Source organism: Colobus angolensis, unplaced genomic scaffold (assembly GCF_000951035.1).
Source record: "Colobus angolensis palliatus isolate OR3802 unplaced genomic scaffold, Cang.pa_1.0 Scaffold244, whole genome shotgun sequence".
Taxonomy (NCBI): Eukaryota; Metazoa; Chordata; class Mammalia; order Primates; family Cercopithecidae; genus Colobus; species Colobus angolensis.
The window spans coordinates 1883098-1903638 of record NW_012115644.1 but is presented as its reverse complement, the minus strand read 5'-3'; the positions used below and the strand labels follow the sequence as shown (position 1 = coordinate 1903638).

Genomic DNA, 20541 nt, shown 5'->3' with positions numbered 1-20541 from the left:
AATGTGATAGCCTGAGACTGTCACAGGAACTCCCAGGAACTCTCTCAATGATAGATTTTGGCATTCAGTTTTTGGCCCTGAAAAGAAAAAGATAGAGTGGGAAGGAAAATGATAGTTATTCTGGGTTCTTCTGTATTTGGACCTGGGAATGCTTTGGCAGTTGGGTCAAGTTCCATCTGCTGTGGTAGCATTAGTTCCATGGGCAAGGCTGACCTCAGGTAATGCGACTATGGAGAATCAGTTCCTTGATGGGGACTCCTGCCTGTCAACCCTCTACCCCATTAAGCTGTTACTTTCTTGACTTAGAAAGAGCAGGCTACTTGACCAGAATAATTTAGGACAATTGGAGGAAAACCTGTTTAACCCTTCAACTCCCATATTACTGTCTCAGTGGCCAGTTTTCAGATCAGTCTTTGTGTAGAAATTTGGCACAGAAAAGCAAAATGGTGGATCCTAAATAAAGTCTAAACCTTTTACTTATTTTAATTGTAGTTGGTTTTGTTGTTTTTGCAAGAATGGATTGGTGAGGGAAGAAGGTTTGTCATCCTGGCTGGAGTAAGCTGCTTGTGAGCAGGGAGATCATAGTGAACATTTTTGTGTTTAGAATTTAGCACAGTACATCACCCAAAGCATATACCTGTAACACACACAGTTAATGCTTGTTGGATGGATGAGAAGGTGGAGTGGGAGTGGAATATTCAACACACATTTGCCAATGCTTTCGTGACGAAAAGAGTTGAGCTCTTGTAAAATATTTGAAGAGATTTATTCTGAACCAAATACGATTGACCGTGGCCCATGACACAGCCCTCAGGAGGTCCTGAGAACATGTGCCCAAGGTGGTCGGGGCATAGCTTGGTTTTATACATTTTAGAGAGGCATGAGACATCAATCAAATACATAAAAGAAATATATTGGTTTGGTCCAGAAAGGTGGGACAACTCAAAGCCAGGTTGTCGTGGGGCTTCTAGGATATAAGTGAATTTAAACATTTTCTGGTTGACAATTGGTTGGGTTTGTCTAAAGACCTGGGATTGATAGAAAGAGAATGTTCAGGTTAAGATAAAGATTGTGGAGACCAAAGTTCTTTTGAAGTCTTACGGTGGCTACCCTTAGAGATAATAGATGACAAATGTTTCCTGTTCAGATCTTAATCCCTTTTGGGAGGGTCTGGAAGAAAAAAATACAGTTTTGTTAATAAAGATTCTTTAAAGATGCAGATTTCCCCCCACAAAAAACAACTTTGCAGGACCATTTCAAAATATGGCAAAGAAATATGTTTTGGGGAAAATGTTTTGATTTTCTTCTTGTCTTGCAATGTTATGCCAGAGTCTGGTTGGAAAAGAAGTCATGATATATAGGGTTAAATAAAACCTATCTGGTGAAAATTTATGGTTTGTAGGGCATGACTTCCTAGGCCCCTTAGACAGGAATTGGGGCAAGATAAAAAGTGAGAGTTTAGTCCTCAGCTTTCCGTTTGCAAGGTATGTATTTGGTGCCAGGTATTCAAAGATGACTAAGACCTTGTCCACAATGCTCTTGAGTCTCTTACAGTTTGTACTCTATTAACTGGGAGTATGTTTGTATTAGTCCAGTTTCTTGTTTACTTTCTCAATTGTTGACTATATTCCCCTGAGTAGAGGTTGATAAAATGTTCCTTAGGTTAATGTGTGTGTGTGTGTGTCTGTATGCATACACTGATATTTAGGTTTGCCATGGTGCTGGAGTTCCTGATTGTAGAGTCGCTTATTTTTTTAAAAAGCTTTTACTTGTAAATGGTGCTTAATAAGTTCCCTGTCAACTCTGTTTCAAAGCTGTAATGGTAAACATTCCAGGACAGATAAGATTGTGTATATTCACGGGGCCTCAGGCTGTTACAGACCTTTACATGACATTTATTGGACAGTCAGTATATCCTTGTGTCATTTATTATGTTATCTTGATTATTTTCATGATGACTACTTAAGATAGTTTTTATTACCTACTTAAATATGTTTTTCCCCATAATTTACATTTATCATTGTAATCACTTATGGATAAATTATCTAGTAGGAGAACTCCAGGGCTTCTAAAATGTTAAGCCACCTCTTCTAACCCAGTGCTTGTCAAGCTTTGCTGCATGTAAGCATTTCCCTGGGAACTTTTAAAAATCCAGTGCCAAGGCTGTACTCCAGACCAGTGAAATAAGAATCTCTTGGGGTGGGACCCGGTAATTCCAGTATATCGTCGCATTTGAGAATCAGAGCTTAAGAATTAGTGTTCTTAACCGGATTTTTTTTTTCCCCAGCCATTTTCTTGTGACCCACTGCTAAATGGGAATACTGGTAATGCAGAAATTTTTTCTTGAGTTCAGCACTGCAGGGGATGCTTAGAAATAGGAAATAGAAAAAAATGAAATAAGTGGGCTGTAGGTTTGTAGTATATATTATTGAACTCTTTTGCTAGCTGTATTTCTTAATATTAATGGTAATGATTTTAAATTCATGCATACCATTCTAACCTAAGAGGGACCTAAGCTTTCCAAGATAGACAAGCCTTGAATGACTTACGTGTGAGGTAAGGTCAGGGGTATAAGATAGGAATAGCCTATCTTTAACTTGGCTAACCCTCTCTGGACGATTGTCATCTATTTGCTCTTTCCTTAGCAGTTATATGGTAATACATATACCGTAGGAAAAATCTAAATAGTAGTTATTACTAAAATTATATTTGATTGTGTAATTTATTTTGTGATCTATTTACTATCCTTATTTATGTTCAGTTTAAGCAAATAGTAGTTGATTTGACTTAACACTTGTTATCTGATGGCAGAAGAAGCCTGCAGAGCTTCAATTTGTCCACGGATAATTCTTATGAATATACCGGACAGATTGACTTAGTGTTTGTTTTTGCATTGAGAAGAAAATAATCTTGTCAGGTTTGGTTTTATGTCCATGTCCTGTAGAGAAATTGAGATGCTTTGGATCACCTGATATTAATTCCGTACATCTTCACAGGCAACTTGGGTATTTTTTTAAGACAAAAAAGAAAGAGAAAAGGTGACAAAAGTAGCAGAATTGATTCTTACTATTTGTGAATTCAATATTTATGAATTTGCCTACTTGACAAAATGTATTTGTAATCTCCACATCAATACTCCTGGCACTTTCACGGTCAGTGCAGCACGTCCGACACACCTGACACAGTTCCCAGCGAAAATCGACAAGACAGCACTTTGCCTTCTGGGTTTAGTTCTCAAACTATAAAAAGTTTTTCTTTGTGCAGCCTATTTGGTGCCACATTTTTTACATTTTTATGCTATTTTGGGTAGTTTTGCAGTTTAAAATGGCCCCCAGTACAGGAAAAAAAAAAAGTTTGATTAGAAATCTCCCAAGAAAGACACCTCATTACTATAATCCTGTGACTTGGAGGACAGCGCAGATCCTAACTTCAACGTAGCAGAGGTCTGCTCTGAAAAAACAAAGCAATTTTAATTTTATTTTCCACCCTACTCTGTTACCTGGTACCTTTCACAGGTTTCACTGGGATCGATTCTGAATATGAAAAGCCAGAAGCCCCTGAGTTGGTGCTGAAAACAGACTCCTGTGATGTAAATGACTGTGTCCAGCAAGTTGTGGAACTTCTACAGGAACGGGTAAGAGAAGATGAAAGAAGGAATCATCAGAGAAAAATTATATCTCTCTCATAATCGTCCCCCTCCAAAAAAAAATGGTGGTGTTAATGTTGAGTGACGTTTATATTTTAAATGCTTTGAAATGCCAACAGTGTTCTGTGTCTGTATGTCAGTGTGAGGTGTTGTGGGGAACACCATGAATGTGCGGTATATGAAATATCGCCATCAGTATAAACCTCAGGAGGCTTAGGAGTCAAACAGTCTTGTACTTTACCAGTAATTTTACTACAGAAAAATACCTAACAGAAAATCCAGCCATGATTGTTCAGTCCTGTAACTTGATAGTGTTATATTTTTCAATTTGAGGTATACAAAGTAGTTAACTTTTCTTAGACATTTAGAGCACCCACATTTTCCTTGTGATAACATGATGATCTCCTTATGGGTGGATTCTAGAGAGGGACCTGTGGAGGATGTAAGTTTCTAGGACATAAGGAGCTTTGGGTGCCTGGGCATATGGAGGCATGAAGAGGCTTGATGTTCTCCAGGGTACTCAGGCCCACTAAAAAGTGCAGGGTTCCTTCAGACTTTAGTCTGGGTTTTGAGAAGTTTTCTTTCCCTTGTGCTTTGTCCATACTACCCTCAGTCCCCTTTCCCCTTTTCGTTGGAGGGTCACATAGTTCACTGTAGTTCGAGAGGATCTGGCGTCTGTGTGGGTACAGGTCTTGGGTCAGTGATTACCCTGTCACCTTGTCATGCATCCACCCTTTGCTGTTCAGTCCTGACCTAGGGGTACACAGAAAATGAGGCATCATTTTTCCTCATTCTGTCCTAACTGCGGGTTTTGGAGTTCGAACCCCCCTTGGTCTACAAAATCCTGTAATAAACCTCTTTCATCTAGTGTATCTTTTAAACCTCTTTCATCTAGTCTGTCTTACTGGATATATTCAACATACAACTTTAAAGAAATTTCTTTGTCTGAATATATTATAAACATTTAGCCTTTGATTTTTTCCACATTATATCTACCAGGTAGATAATGTGGGACTTTTCTTCCTATTTGATTTATTTTATCCAAACATTGTAGCTGAATAAATATAAATAATGTAAATCAATATGCTTTGATGTTTTTCTCTGTATTTACTGTTCAGATATCATTATTTGCAGATCACTGAGACATCCCAGGAGGTTTTATGCTTCGTCATCTCTGCCTTGTAGGTTTCTTTTTAAATGACTTCTGCACTCTTGTTCTAATCCTGTTGTTCTACTTTTAGCTTCCTTCTCGTCTCTCCAAAGCTGTCCCAGCATCCATTCTTTCATCATCCATCATCAAACACACATTGATTAAAAGCCCACCTCTGTAGGTTTTACAGTCCTAGGTGCTAGTAATGCAAAGATTTATCAGCAGTGTCTCCATCCTTGAGGAATTTACATTATAAGTGATAGAAACAGACATAAGAGTGTTTAACTCCTAGGAAGTGTATTAGAAATCATGATTTCAGTTATGTCCATGGCATACTGGGAGGCACGGGGGAATGAATTTGGAAAGGCTTTTTATCAGTCTTTCTCATCTGTTTGTTCATTTTTAGAAAATACTTTTACTGGGCATAGAATTCTGCATTGACAGATTTTTTTTTTTCTTTTAGTGCTTTAAAGATGTTCCATTTTTTTATTTGCTTCATTTCTGATGAGAAGTATAATGTAATTCTTTTCTTTGTTCCTGTGTGTGATTTTTTTTGTGTGTCTGAATTGAAGATTTTCAGTTACTCCTTGGATTTTAGTGGGTTTAATATCATGTGTCTAGGTCTTGTAGTTGATTTAGGTCTTTTTTCTTCCTGTTTAGAATTCCCCAACCTGTTTGAGTAGATACATATTTTTTTCATTAGTTTTTGAAAACTCTTGACTATTATCATGTTAAGTATTTCCTTTGCCTTTTTCACTCTTCTTCTGGTACTCTAGTTACCCATATGTTCAATAATATATGGTCCCACAGTTTTTAGATGCTGTGTTTCTTTCATCCCTTTTCTGTTAACATTTTAGCTTTGATAATTTCTAATAACTGATTTTTAAGTTTGCTGATTCCTTGTATCCAATCTATTGATATGCTCATAGAAGGAATTTTTAAATTCTGATAATCATTAAAAAACAATTCTCATTATTTGACTTTTTTTTTGACAGTATTCATTTTTCTGTTGAAATTCTCCATCTCTCCATGCGTGCTGTCTACTTTTTCATTAGATCCTTTAACTTAATCCCAGTTAAAAAGTCCTAGATTGAGGATTGCTTGAACCTGGGAGGTGGAGGTTGCAGTGAGCTGAGATTACACCACTGCACTCCAGCCTGGGTGACAGAGTGAGACTCTGTCTCAAAGAAAAAAAAAAAAAAATCCTGCCTTATGGTTTGAACATGTGTCTTATTTCTGAATCTCATTTTGTTGAGATTTCTTTGTCATATCTCTTGACAGTGGGTAGTTTTTCTTGCTTTTTCGTGTATCTTGTAATTTTTTGTGAATGCTGGACATTGTGTCTAGATGTACAGTAGAGATTGAGGTAGTGTTTATGTCATGGGCATGTTTCATTTTCTGTCATACTGTTAATTGTAGTAGGTTGATTTAGCCCTCAGCTGGATTTGGCTGTCCTTATTCCTTATGAAGTTATTCTTACTGCATCACAGGCTTCGAATTTCTGCAGTGGTGGGCTCTTCTACCTTGTACTTAGCATGGGGCCTGGCCTTGGGTTTTTCTTAGTGTTCCTCCTTCATCCTCAGTGTTCCCCGTATACCTGTACCACAGAAGGAGGAGTCTTCTTCCTGTTCGTCTCTCAGCAGCATACTGCTGTGGCTTATCACTTGGTGCTAGGCTCATGACTGGGAAGTGGTGATGATTCTCAGTTTCCTGGCCCAACTTCAGTCTAAGGTGTGACCTGTGCTCCTGAGTCTTGAGGTGGGTTTTTCTCAGTGCTTCTTCCTCTCCCTGCGTAACAGCTAATCTCTGCTTTCACCCTGGGAGGCTTGGAGGGGAGTTTTCTTTTCCTCACATGCATTAGCATGTTTTGTATCTGTTTTGTACTGGCTACCTGGTTTGTATGAATGCAGGATCTTGGGCCCAAAAGAATTTCCTTCATCTCCTTCTTTTTGGCAGACCATATTTGCTTCCACCCCTCCCCCAGAAACAGAGGACCCTGGGAAGGTTTGAGGGTTTCCTTTCCTTTTTCATTAGCTTAAGGCTTTTGTGGTTATGAGAGAAGGGTCTAGTGAGTGAGCATAGTTTTTTCCTGTGCCCCACTGAGGAAGACTCTTTGACCTCCTCCTGATTTATGTTCTGAGCACCTGCCATAGGCATGCTTGTGAGTGAGTTCAGGACCCCTTGTGTCTGGTACCCCCTGTCCCCCATTGTACTAAACCTGTCACACTAGTCCACAGTCAGCCTTTAAAAGTTTTAAAGACATTTTAGCTCTTTTCCTCTTACCTGCCTTTATTGTAGCCACCTCTTCCTCCCATGTTCTGCTAAAGGTAAGCAGTTCATGTGCCTGGTCTTTTCTTGGTGGGACTTGTCACTTGGAAGCAGTTCATCTCACTGCTTTTTTTCACCTCAGTTCTGCAATGAGCTCAAGAAAGTTTATGGTTGTAGATTGGCTGGCCTTTTCATTTGTTAGGTGATGCTGTCTTTTGAAATCTCTGTTTTGTTTTCAATGCATTGTTTATCCTTTCTCTTCAGTTTTACTCTGTTGCTGTTGTATGTCGTTTTCTTAGAAATTTGTATAAAATTCTAGTTCTAGACATAGATATTAAATCCATCTCATTTTTATTGAAACTATAGTTCTAGTATTTTTCCTTTTCATTTTGATTGTAGTTTTGTTTGAGTTTTTTTGTATACTGAACCTATCTTTTTTTGATTTGAAATTTGCTGTATCGGTGTTACAAAGTTGACCCTCTGTATCTGGCGTTCTGTATCTCTGGGTTCCACATTTGTGGATTCAAACAACCATGGATTGAGAATATTCAGGAAAATTAATACAACAATGAAAAAGAATACAAATTTTAAAAAGAAAACAATGTAACAACTACTTATATAACATTTACTTTATATTAGGTATTATAAGTAACCCAGAGATGATATAAAGTGTATGGGAAAATGTATGTAGATTGTATGTGAATGCTGTGCCATTTTATATCACTTGAGCATCTGTGGATTTTGGTGTCCTCAAGGGGTCCTGGAACCAATTCCCCTCAGATACTGAGGGATGGCTATACAGTTTTATTATTTGTTTTGATTTGTTAAATATCTAGTTAGTGATTCATAAGTGTTTTATAAAATCTCAGAAAAATGCACATATTTAATAGATACCATTTTATATAATTTTATGGGGCTTATTAATCTTTGACTATAAATTCCAGATAGTTCAGACATGTTTATGGGATTATTAAGCTTGATTTGTGTTGGATGCCACAGGTTTCTCCCACCTTCTTCCCGTCTTTCTCTCTTTAAATTCGTAATTACTTCTTTGGGGCCCTATTTAGAATAGTATCCTTTGGGTTTGACACTTTCCTGTGTAGAAGCTCTTTTTTTTCTTCAGGGAGGAGGATAATTTTAAGTTTTTCTTGGAAAGAAAACAAAACAAAACAAAACTTGGTTTTGAGAAAATTTTGCAGCTCTTCACTTATTTTTTCACTAACGTTCTTCCTGTTCCAGGATTCAATCCAGGATTCCACATTGTATTCAGGGTTCAGTTGGTTTTTAACTATAATTCTGTATAATGAAAATACAGATTCCTGTGGTATTTGTGATGCACGGGACTTTGCATCTTGCGTTTTTTTCTCTGATGGTTTAAAAACTGAAGGTAAATTGACACTGTGTGATTTTAGTATCATACTATCCCATATTCCCCTAACTGGGTACCACACCTCCAGTTCTGTGTGCCCTTTTGTCCATCCTATGACATTCACAAAATCATCTTTCTAAAGTGTAGTCTAAGCATTTCCCTTTTTTGCTCTAAAACACTTACTGATTTTCCCATTGTTTATGGAATTGAGACGATTTGTATGCCAGGTGTGGTGGTTCACACTTGTAATCCCAGCACTTTGGGAAACTGAAGCAGGAAGATTGCTTGAGGCCAGGAGTTCAAGACCAGCCTGGGCAACATAGTGAGATCCTGTCTCTCCGAAAAATTTTTTTAAAAAGTAGTCAGGTGTGGTGGCATGTCCCAACCATTCAGGAGGCTGAGGCCGGAGGATCTCTTGAGCCCAGGAGTTTGAGGCTGCAGAGAGCTATGATTGTGCCACTGCCCTCCAGCCCGGATGGCAGAGTGAGACCCTGTCTGAAATTAAAAAAATAAAATAAAATCAAATACATCGCTGAAAATAAGATAAAATAAAGAGGAGAGATGATTTGTGTTCACAATGCTTCATAGTTTGGTACTATTGCTTGTCTTATCTCTGTGGTCTTAGTTAATGCCTTTCTCCTAATTTATTTGTACCTAATTAATGATTATGCTAATTGTTCTTCCTTTCATATGGATACTAATCTATATTATGCCTGCTAGACAATCTGATGATTGGACAGTTTCATAGAAAAAGAAGGATAGATAAGAAATTAACATTTGCTGAGTCCTTATTATAAGGGACATATATATGTAGTATGTTGTCTTTTAAAATAACTTGTTCTGTTTATTTCAGTTGGAGAAATGGCCTTTTTTCCTAATTTAGCTTCCAACTATCTCTCACCTGAATTACTGTGGTAGTTTTCCAAATGGTCTTTGTGTTAAGCTCTTTTCATATGTTGTTTAATTTTATTCATACAGTAAACATTTGAAGTAGTTCAGAGAAATGAAGAAACTTGTTCATGGACATGTTGGATTCTGCATCTAGAATTTTAGTCATTTTCTTACACCTCTGGCTTTTACTTTCAGGAGTGTTCTCCTTACACTTAAGTGAGATGTAATTAAATCTACATCCAGTAAGGGATTCTGATTGTGTTCATTTAGGAGAGAGAAATTTTCTTTTGAAAAACTGTTAATTTTTATCTTAAAGGTGGGTGGTGACAAAAGAAGAAATGCAAATGCCTACTTAATTTGATAGCTTTCTTTTGGTATCACCCTCCTTTTCAGTGTTTGTTACATGCTTTTCTGAATAAATGACTTCACTTCCCAATGAAAGCATGTGTATTTCTCTGTTGTACTTAGTTGATCTTTTTAGTTAATTTAATAGATGGTGCTATATGTGGTAGGCACTTTTGTGAACACTGGAGATGTGGCAGTGAATTAAGCAATAAACATTTCGGCCTCATGGACCTTAATGTTTGGTCTTCACCACTGTTATTTTGTTTATAGTGTATAGACTAGAATGACCATATATAGATTCATTTATTTCTCTTCTTTTATACTATGATGTAGAATTTTAAAATGCAATTGAAGGAAGAAATACACATATACACACAACTATATCTGGCATTTATTTTCTTTTGGTTGTTTTTCTCACTAAGTTGAATCCCAGTGGGCATTAGGGCACGTGGAGAAACCAGTGAATACCTGACATTCAGCTCAAAGTTTATCCTTAGACATGCCAGTTGTGCATTTGCCCCCTGTACTTCATTGCAAAGTGACTTGCTATAATGTGTACTTTTCATATCGAACTGCCTCTATCCAGGAGTAGCAAATTCAGTTCATTCAACTTCATTGTTATCACAGACATTTGCTAGGTTTTCCAAAGGTGGGTTATGGGAGGACACACAGTACAATCTAAATATAGATGGGGAGGTGAAGGGGATGAATATATCACATACCATGTTGCTTTAAAGCAAGGAATAATAACTAAATCTATGTAGCTTTAGAGTATGTGTTTGGAGTAGGGAGGTGAAGGTTAGGGGTCCTACATTAACCAGCATTATGTAAAAGGATATATAAACATGTGTGCTGAAAGAGAATGCCATGGGCAGTATGTTAGGGTTCTCTAGAGGGACAGAACTAATGGAATATATATACACACATATATATACATATATGTACACATATATACACATCATATATACACACATACATATATATATATATGAGTTTATTAAGTATTAATTTGCATGATCACAAGGTCCCACAGGAGGCCATCTGCAGGCTGAGGAGCAAGGAGAGCCAGTCTGAGTTCCAAAACTGAAGAACTTGGAGTCTGATGTTTGAGGGCAGGAAGCATCCAGCATGGGAGAAAGGTGTAGGCTGGGAGGCTAGGCCAGTCTCTTTTTTCACATTTTCCTGCCTGTTTATATTCTAGTCGTGCTTATAGCTGATTAGATGGTGCCCAGCCAGATTAAGAATGGGTCTGCGTTTCCTAGCCCACTGACTCAAATGTTAATCTCCTTTGGCAATGCCCTCACAGACGCACCCAGGATCAGTAGTTTGTGTCCTTTCCATCCAATCAAGTTGACACATGGTATTAACCATCACAGGCAGAGATGGAGACCATCAATAGTAACTTATCAGTTGAACTCTTACTATGTGTTAGGCCCTGTGTTAGGTACTGCAGTGGCATTATTGCATCCAATTTACATTGAAACTGATAAGTATTTATAATTATCTTCATTTTGCTGATGAGGAAACAGATTCCAGAGGTGAAGTTATTTCTCCCAGATAGTTCAGTTAGAGAGAGTGAGGTTTGCACACAGTTCTGATTGATTCTGCAGCCTACACACTCCTGTTGCTACTACACTGCCTTTACTAGTATCCAGATTCTTTCCATTTCTAGATTATTTCTGAAATAGAATCTTTTCTCTGACTCTCTTTCACATTCCTTGATCAGTTGTTCCCTAACTGTAGTTGGGATTAAGAAATGGAAGAGGCATGGGCATTTCGTTGACCTTAGAAAGATTATTTCTTGAGTACTTTTAAAGTACTTGAGCAGGTCAAAGACAACACTATCTGGGTTGGAAAGAATGTTCATTAAAGAAATAAACTGCTCATACCTGTGCCCAGCTAGTGTGAAATGCTTGTTCTGTGTAAGCGCAATAAGAAAGGTGTTTGTAGGTTATCTAATTTTCCTTGGAAAGAGGCACATTTTGCCTAGTGAATTATGATTTATGTAAGTCCTAAAACATAAATCTAAGTGGTAAAGGGTTATACTATCTATAATGACAACTTTATTTCTAAAATAAGCTAAGTACATTTTATCCACTTTTCAAGCTTAGTTTTCTAAGACTTTTGAAGACTGTTTTCCTCACAATAACCAGTTTGTTTAATCTCTGATATCATCTGGTATCCAATGATTCAATTTAATTTTGACCCTAGCTATCTGGAGTTAGCTTAGCCCTCACAGGTTAAGGGCTCACTCCTATACACTGCCCTATTTTAGATCCCAGCCCAAATGGGGTGCCCAGGCTACCCACTTTCTTGCCTGGCTGATTATAAATCCAAGATTTCCTACCTCCCTACCTTGTCCCCACACCAGGTTTGATCATTGGCTAGGACAACTCACAGAACTCAGTAAAATGCTTTATTTGCTACTCCCAGTTCCTTATAGACTCAGTAACAGCCAGAGGGAAGAGATGTGCAGGGAAGGGGTGGCAGAGCTTCCATGCTTTCTCCATGATCTTCAACCCCACCCCCAACCCAGTACCTCCGTGTGCTCACCAACCGGGAAGCTCTCTGAACCCCATCATTTAGAGGTTTTTATGTAGGCTTTAAGTTGCACGTTTGATTAAATCATAGGCCATTGGTGATTGAACTCAATCTCTCTAATGCCTTTCTGCTCCCCAGAGGTCAGGGGAGAAGAGTGAAGCTGAAAGTTTCAACCCTGTGATGGTGACTTGGACTTTCTGGTCCCAATCCCCATCATGAAGCTGTCTAGGAGCCCTTCAGCCAAGAGTCGTCTCCTCAGCACTCCAGAGACACATTGATCACTTAGGGGATTTCAAGTGTTTTAGGAGCTCTGTGCCAAGAACTGAGGACAAAGACCAAACACTGTATATATTTCCCATTGTATACCACTTCTTATTAGAGAGAAGAAAGTACTAGAGTCTGGGACTTCCCAGAGAATGAAGGTGTTTGAAAAGCACCGTCTTCATGGAAATAATAGTGGTAGGTAGAGTTTGCTTTTATCTGTTGCTCTGTATTCCTTTGGAGAGACTCTTTGGAAGTGAATTGTAACTGGAAGAGTTTAATGGTCTTCAGTAAGATACAGTATTTATTTCATTGTCCAAGAAAAATGTTTTTAGTATGCTGTACAATGGATAATATAGGATGATGGGTCCTTTGGTTACCATGGGTACTTTACATAAAGTTAAGAATTCTCTGTCATTTTCTAGGTTGCCTTCTCTTTCACTGTGACTATGTAATATAATCGGGATAGATAAAGTGGTCATTCGTATAAAGGCTGCATTTCTCAGCATTTTCTCACAGCATCTTCACTTTCTTTGTTTGGTATGTATTTATTTAAGAAAATAGAAGACACTAACAAATCAGGATTTTTTATTTTCCTAGACCCTAAATTGGTCACTAGATGGCCTGCTAGTATTGCATTTTAACTTGGCTTGTTATGACATAAGGAAGTAGACTTCTTGCTGCTGGTTTTAATCTAAAGTGATATTTTAAATACTGTTTTAAAATCTACCAGGAACTCTAGATTTACTAGTGCTATAAATTATTTAAAGGTTTGTCTTTTTAAGAAATGGTGGTTTAGTGCTCTAAGTGGGTTTTATGCTGCACATAAAAGCCAGACTTTGCAGCTTAGTTTTAAAGTGTTGCCAGAATGTCGTTTGGTGTTCATGCTTTGGATGCATGTAGTTTAGATAATAGAAATTTAATAGTTACATAAAAATATGAATGTGCCCTTATGTTCAAATCTGTTGGGCAGATTTGGCTCAAGAAAAAAGTACAGAAAGTATTTAAAGGAAAAGTTAAAATGTGGAATCATTGCATTAACATGTTCAGAGTTCTTTAGGAAGATTAAAATGAGAGGCGAGAGCTACCACTTTCATGTAGTGTGTGTTGTTTGCCCTGCCTGCCAGTTTCTAGGTGAAAACAAAAACAGTTGTCTGTTTTTGGATACAACATATGTTAGATCTTAGACTGTCAAAGTCAAACAAAAAACGTTCTGGGTACCCTGTGTTACATTTTAAAATTAAATTAATACTTATAAATTTATAATATCTCTAGACTTACAGGTTACAGAATTCACCTCTCATTAATAGTAGAGTATGGGTCGTTTACTGATCCCCTGCTCAGGAGGACTCCTAGGACCTCCCTGAGCCCCCTTCATATTCAGTGCTGGGTGACTGGAGCCTTTCAGATTGGAGGTGAGGTGTCCAGGGATGTGCAGACTTTTTCCTGGCCTGGCTTGTGATCTATTTGTGTTTTAAAGGACATTTCATGAAACAAAGGGTTTTATATGTACAAATTGAAGAAGAGCACGTTGTTTCTAATAGCTCTGTCTGTGGAAATCCTAATGAATCCCAAATAAAGTGGATAGCTTATGTGGCAGGGACTTCAACTTTCTGTTGTCCAGATATCTTGTCTCACTTTGAGGTGGTTTTGCTCCTTTCAGATGTTTAGTAGTGGTTTTGGAAACTGAGATTTGTCACTGGAATGTGCTAGAAGCTGGCAGCATCTGCATGTTTAAGATTCTTTTTATATTCCTGTTAGAGACCGAGTCCTTTTGTCTTTACACATAGAATCTGTGTATAACACATTTCCACAGACTGAGCAGATGCTCCCAGTTCCTCTTGATTCATGCTATTTTTGCATTAATTCCCAAAACATTCACTCTATGTGTCTTTTTTAGAAGAGAAAAACAGTAGCAACCTTTTGAATGTTTATTTTGGCATTGGTTAGGTATCAGAAGAATTTTGTATTGAAGTTATAAGGCTAAAATACATTTAAAAATATTGTTGGTGTGAATTTTGAAAAGGGAAGAGTTTCATGAAATGCTTCTAATGAAAAAGTTATTTTGACTCAAAAACAAAATAATGAAAAAATTTCCTTTCTTGAAAAGAAAGTGGTTATAACCTTTGTTAATACATGTAAAGTAGCACATTAATAAAAAATTTATGCTCAATTATGAATAACTTTATTAGTGCACAAAACATTTCAGTAATTTGATGGGGCTTACAGTATATTGTCCTTTTCGTGTTCAAAATAGTTACCTTGGAGATAGATTTGATCGCAAATTATTTGTACTTTTTTTTTAACTTGGGGATATGGTTGGAAGGTAATGGTAGACATCTAGACATCATCTATGGAAATATTTGTTAGTGCAGAGTTCTTATTTGGAATATCTCTTCAGAGGAAGCAGAGACGCACCTGAGTGTGCTCTAGGTGTTGTGGGGGTTTCGGGGTGGAGGGAAGAGAATAGTCCCAGCCCTGTGCCTGGAGCATTGCGGTGGGCCATGCACACTGCTGCTGATCTTCAGTCTTTGTGAGCTGAACTAGGGATGCTGGTTTAGGAAACCAGCTAAACATGCCTTGTTGTGGCCAGTAAAAATCAGAAGATGTGTCTGCTGCATGCTTTCCTCTGCTTCTCTAGGATTGTGACAATTTTCAGCAGTAAACCTGGGGGAGACTAGTCAAGCCCCATAATCAGCGTACAAAAAGATATCCCATCCTTACAACAATATACATTTCAGAGATGGCAAAGAAAGTTTTATATAGAGTTTTTCTTATCATTGAAGTTGAGAATGAGATTCTTTTCTTCTCTGGAGTCCTTTGTCATTTGTTCCCAGGCTGTGTATCCTGCTAAGTGATACTCAGTAGTGGAAATGGAGGTTCTTGATTATTCACAGTGGCAGGGTTTGGAACAGTCGGTTGCAAATTGCTTACTTGTCTTTAGTAGGACTGTTTAGGCCTAACTGAAATATTGAGTATCTTTTATTTTTCTCTAGAACCTTGGCAACGCATTGAAAGATCACATGCTGATTAAAAACTTGGGAATTATGTTTAATAAAATCATGAAAATAAGAAAAATTTGTGTGACAAAATACTTAATACCTTAGTTTTCAATATTTCTCAACTATATGACCTTGGAAGATATAGTCTAGTTTCTTGGACTTCAATTCACTCATCTGTGAAATGGGAAATAATTAAAGTGCCTGTCTTAGGATTGTGCAGAGGATTCTATGAGTTGATATATGCAGAGTGCTTAAACAGTTCCTGGCATGTAGCAAGTGTAGTCTAATTATTGAGTATTCTTTTTGTGTTAAGTCCATTGAAAGACAGTATTGCAGGGATTTGGGTCAAGTCGTTGACCTCTCTTGGGCCTCGATTTCCTCTGTAAAGAGGGATAGCAGTAGTTTCTTCTGCCGTCATAAGTAGGACTGTGTGAAGATTAATGGATTAAAATTCACATGAAGCCTTTAGAACAATGTATGGTGTTGTAGTCAGTTCTCACTAATGTTATCCTCCACTGTTCAGGTACTTTAAGTCACTAGATTGTCACAACAGTCCTGTAACATGTATGTGTGTATCTTTTTGTATTTTTTTTTTTTTTAAACAACTGGGGAGACACGTTGTAAGATGCTTAAGATTGCACTCTTAGAATTGGAACTCAGATCTTAAACAGCCTCTGCCCTCTTTTTTTACTTCATATTCTTAGTGATAAGAATATTGGAAATAACTGACCCCTGTTGCTTTTTGTATCTTGTTGGTTTTGAAGATGTTATGTCCCTGAAGCTTTGTGAAAATATGTAAGTGTTGAGTGAAACCGTATCATACTCTTCCTCACAAAAGTCCTAATGAGTGCCTGACTTTTTGTGTAACTTGTTATGTTTAGTGTTTTCTCCCCCTAGTATAGAGGATTTCAATTCTTTACTTTGTAGCTGCAGAGAATCTGTATGCCTCAAGGCATCTTTGGAGGCTTTACATATCCAAGAAGCTAATTGAACATACGGAATGTATGTGTAGTTCACTTAATGCACATCATATTGTCATTCCAGGAAAAATTGACTCTGAATTTTTATTTTCTACTTGAAATAATAGGCTTTGTACAGACTGCTAAACTACCATTTGTCCTGTGATGTGCCTATGGATGGAGACCAGATCAAAGGGAAGATAGAAAAATGGCAATGATAACCATATCTGGGATACAGGGTGATTTGTTTTTCTCATTCCCAAGTTCTCTTTGCTGCTATTTTATAATTTAAAATAGATGTATTAAAATAATTCTGGAGTTGGAAGATAAGCTATATCTCATGCTAGATTTAAGGAAGAGTCCTTTTTTTTTTTTTTTTTCTATATGTGGTTTCCCCTCCTGGTATTATGTATAAACTATGTGTATTTACTTGTCACTGCTTTGAACTCCTTGGCAAAATTTAAGACATGCCCTCTATAGTGTGGGTTCATTAGAAATAATCTGCCCTATTAGTGCATGGTTGTATCATTCATATTTGTATCTACAAAGAGCACATAGAAGCAGCTGATGGAGCATTCTTCCTTCACCATTATTTTTTAATGCCCTCATGTATTATTTACCCTCAGTAAACACAATAGTTAGCTTTCGGCTATGGGTGCCTGCTGGAAGCTTAATTGCAGAAGACTTGGCAGGTATATGAAGCGTCTAATGCTGTGCCGGGTTTGTGCCTTACCACTTTCCTGCTTTCCTCCTGTGAACAGTGAGACCCTAGAGGGACAAGGGGCCTCCAGAAAATATCATTCATGTCTGCACCCCAGGAGCAGTGCAGCTGACTGAATTTGCTATTGTGTATAGCAGTGTTTATTTCTTGTCTGTCTTTTGATTTTAACATTTCTTTTTCTTTTCCTTGATGTTTATTCTTCTTTTATTTATTTATTTATTTTAATTATTAGAAAGGACAAAGACTTTGAATTTATCAGTAGGAGGAGCCTGATTTCGGCATATATTTAGCCATTGCTGAACTGTCTCTTGTTCCGTCTTTGAGGAAACAGGATGTGTGAGAAAGTAGGAGAAATGTAAGATAATAGTTCTTTCTAGGTTTTCAGAACCCATAGTTGTTGATTGATTGAGTGGTAGCAGCTAGGTCTATCATGAAGTCATCTGGCTTTGATTGACACATCTGCCCTTTTTTTTTTCTACTGAACATGTCATGTAAGATCAAATATAAATTGAAGTTTCTTTCTAAAGAACATCTATTCCTCAGGAAAGATAGTGGAGAATGTCCTTAAAAATCCAGTTCTTTCATCTTGAATTACATTTTTTGTTGTTTTGTATTGTTTAAAAAAAAAAAAAACCAGACTTTTTTAAAGAGAAGTTTCAGGTTCACAGCAAAATTGATGTGATGTAGTTGGAATCATATAGTCTGTACCCGTTTCAGATTGGCTGCTTTCACTTAGCAGTTCTCACTTAAGGTTATTCCCAGTTTTCATGGCACTCATTTCTTCTTAGATTTGACTAATGTTGCATTGTCTAGATGTTCTACAGTTTGTTTATTCACCTACTAAAGGCGCATTGTTGCTGTCAACTTTTGGCAATTCTGAACAGAGCTGCTTTAAACACCCTGTGCAGATTTTTGAGTGGAGGTACAGTTTCAACTCATTTGGGTGAATATCAAGGAGTGAAGTTGCTGGTAAGAGCATATTTAGTTTTGTAACAAACTGTCAAAATGTTTTCCAAAGTGGCTGTACCATTTTGCATTTCCACCAGCTATGAACGAGGGTTCCTGTTGCTCCACATCCTTGGCAACATTAGATGTTGTCAGTGTTTTGGATTTTGGCTGTTCTAATAGGTATATTGAGCTATCTTGTTTTGATTTGCAATTTCCTAATGGCGTATAATGTTGAATATCTTTTCATATGCTTATTTATAATCTGTATCTTCTTTGGTGAGATGTCTATTCAGGTCTTTTGCCCAGTTTTAAATTTCGGTTGTTCATTTTCTTATTGGTGAGTTTTAATTGTTTATTTTGTATATTTTTGGATAACAGTCCTTTATCTAAAGATATGCCTTTTGAGTATATTTTTTCTCCCAGTCTTTAGCTTATCTTCTCATTCTTTTGAGAATTACTTTATTTTGAATAACAAAGTGTTGGACACATCTATGAAAAGCCCTCCATCAGTGCCAGTTTTTCGTGGTTGTAGAGGTTACCTGACAGATTTGTTTTAAAACAAATTAAAGTGATTAAACACATTTAGTAATTATTCTTAGGGATATGTCAAGTGTTGTGAACAAACCTTGTAAAGAGCTCCTAATGAGCAGTATGTAGATGGTTGTTATCACAAATATGTACTTGTGGTATAAATGGGGAAAAACACCATCCCAGTGTTTTATAAATGAGTACATGGAGCTTGGATAAAAATTCCAGGCTGCATTTCGTGTGGGATCAAAAAGTTCTGATTTTCAAACCACAGTGGTGGAAGTAAAGCTGACGTTCTAGACTACTGGGTTGCATGGGTAAAAGGTGGCTCTCCTGACAGTGGTGATAAAGGTATATATAAAAGCTGGAATGAAATGGTTTCGTGATATGGTAAAGATAATAAGTGTGATGGTTCAGGTGGTTTTTGTTTGCTTGTTTCCAAATTCTTTTTGTTATTACCTCTTACTTGAGGCCACCTCTCATTTGTAGTTGCCTGATTTTGACATATGTAGTATATTTTAGGAATTTATTATTTCCCAGTAGATAATGGGACATTGTGCTTAATTACTTCTTATATGTGGGATACTATCTGCTTGAGGGTATTGATTGAGGGGAACATAGCACTCACAGCCTTCTTTTATGCTGCTTTTTGGTTTCATTTTGAGAGATTTTCTTCATTAAGATACCCTTTGGTGAACTCTTAATTCTTGAATCAAACATTTAAATTGTACTCCTGTTGTTATATAGGATATTGTACCTGTGGATGCATCTTACGAAGTAAAAGAACTATATGTGCCAGAAAATAAACTTCATTTGGCAAAAACAGATGCAGAAACATTACCAGCACTGAAAATTAACAAAGTAAGTTCTTTGTTGCTTTTCACACCAAGTGATACAGCCTTATGTACAGTAGTTTGTTAAATTTGTGATTTACAGCAGTATTTGAGGCCCGGGGTGGTATTAGCTGGGGGGCAAAGATGTTGTAGTATATATCACAATTTCTAAGGGTGGGGAATGTGTTTAATTTGTACAGCCACGTTCCCAAATTACTATGATTTTGATTTGCTTTGAGTAATATTTATTTATTTTGAAGTATCAAAGAACAAATATTATATGAGATCTTTAGGCATATCAGAAATAATGTGTCCTTAAAGGTCAAGAAATACTAATCCATAGTTATTAAGTAAACATTCTCCCCTTCAGACATATTTTCGAAGCCCTTGCCAAAACTTGACTCTCTCCTTCTTATATTGTTAAGAATAATTTTATTGTGTATCTTAGCTCTGATGATATCATTAGCTGTCTTTCCCAATACAACTGCTTAGTTAAGCATGACGAGAATGGAAACTATAATTTATCATTTTCAAATCTTAGAGAATTTTAAGTTGTATAATTTATGTATACTTTAAAAAAAGGGAGATTAAAAGTAAGTGTTTGGACTAGAAGCTGAATTCCCCATCCTTTCTTTTAATATAGTAAAAACCCAAAATACCCAGGGAAGTGCCACATCTGAAAGTAAGGAGAAAGGAAAACAAAGCAAAACTTCTAGGCTTGAAGAAAGACTCTTTAAGTCATTACTGAAATCCCTGATGGGAGTAAATTATATTGGTACACTTTATGTGTGTGATTGGGTGTCTGACCAGAAACCAGGACATCCCAGGGAGTGACAAGAAGGGAGAACTACAGAGCAGAGCAGCCCAGGATGTGAACTCTTACAAAAGAATAACAGAATTTGTTGCTTACAGACTGCATGGAGTGAATACATGCAGATAAAGGCAGAGAGAAGAAGAAGGAGAATGAATGACTAAAAATTTACATGTCAGATTCTAGAATCCAGAAAGACAGTAGATTTTTCTAAATGGAATGTTTTTTCAATTCATTGGTTCTCAAATTTCTTCAGTTGGCAGAGCAT

General features: G+C 37.1%; 1 protein-coding gene across 2 annotated transcripts in view; it reads left to right on the top strand.

Moving 5' to 3' along the window:
• The window catches only part of PAPSS1 (3'-phosphoadenosine 5'-phosphosulfate synthase 1), a 108969-nt gene that overhangs the window by 40226 nt on the left and 48202 nt on the right, over positions 1 to 20541 (top strand). For both annotated transcript variants that reach the window (XM_011945720.1, XM_011945721.1), the window contains exons 5-6: positions 3516 to 3634; positions 19377 to 19490. In XM_011945720.1, the coding sequence (XP_011801110.1) occupies positions 3516 to 3634; positions 19377 to 19490 (233 nt within the window). The remainder of the gene's footprint in view (positions 1 to 3515; positions 3635 to 19376; positions 19491 to 20541) is intronic.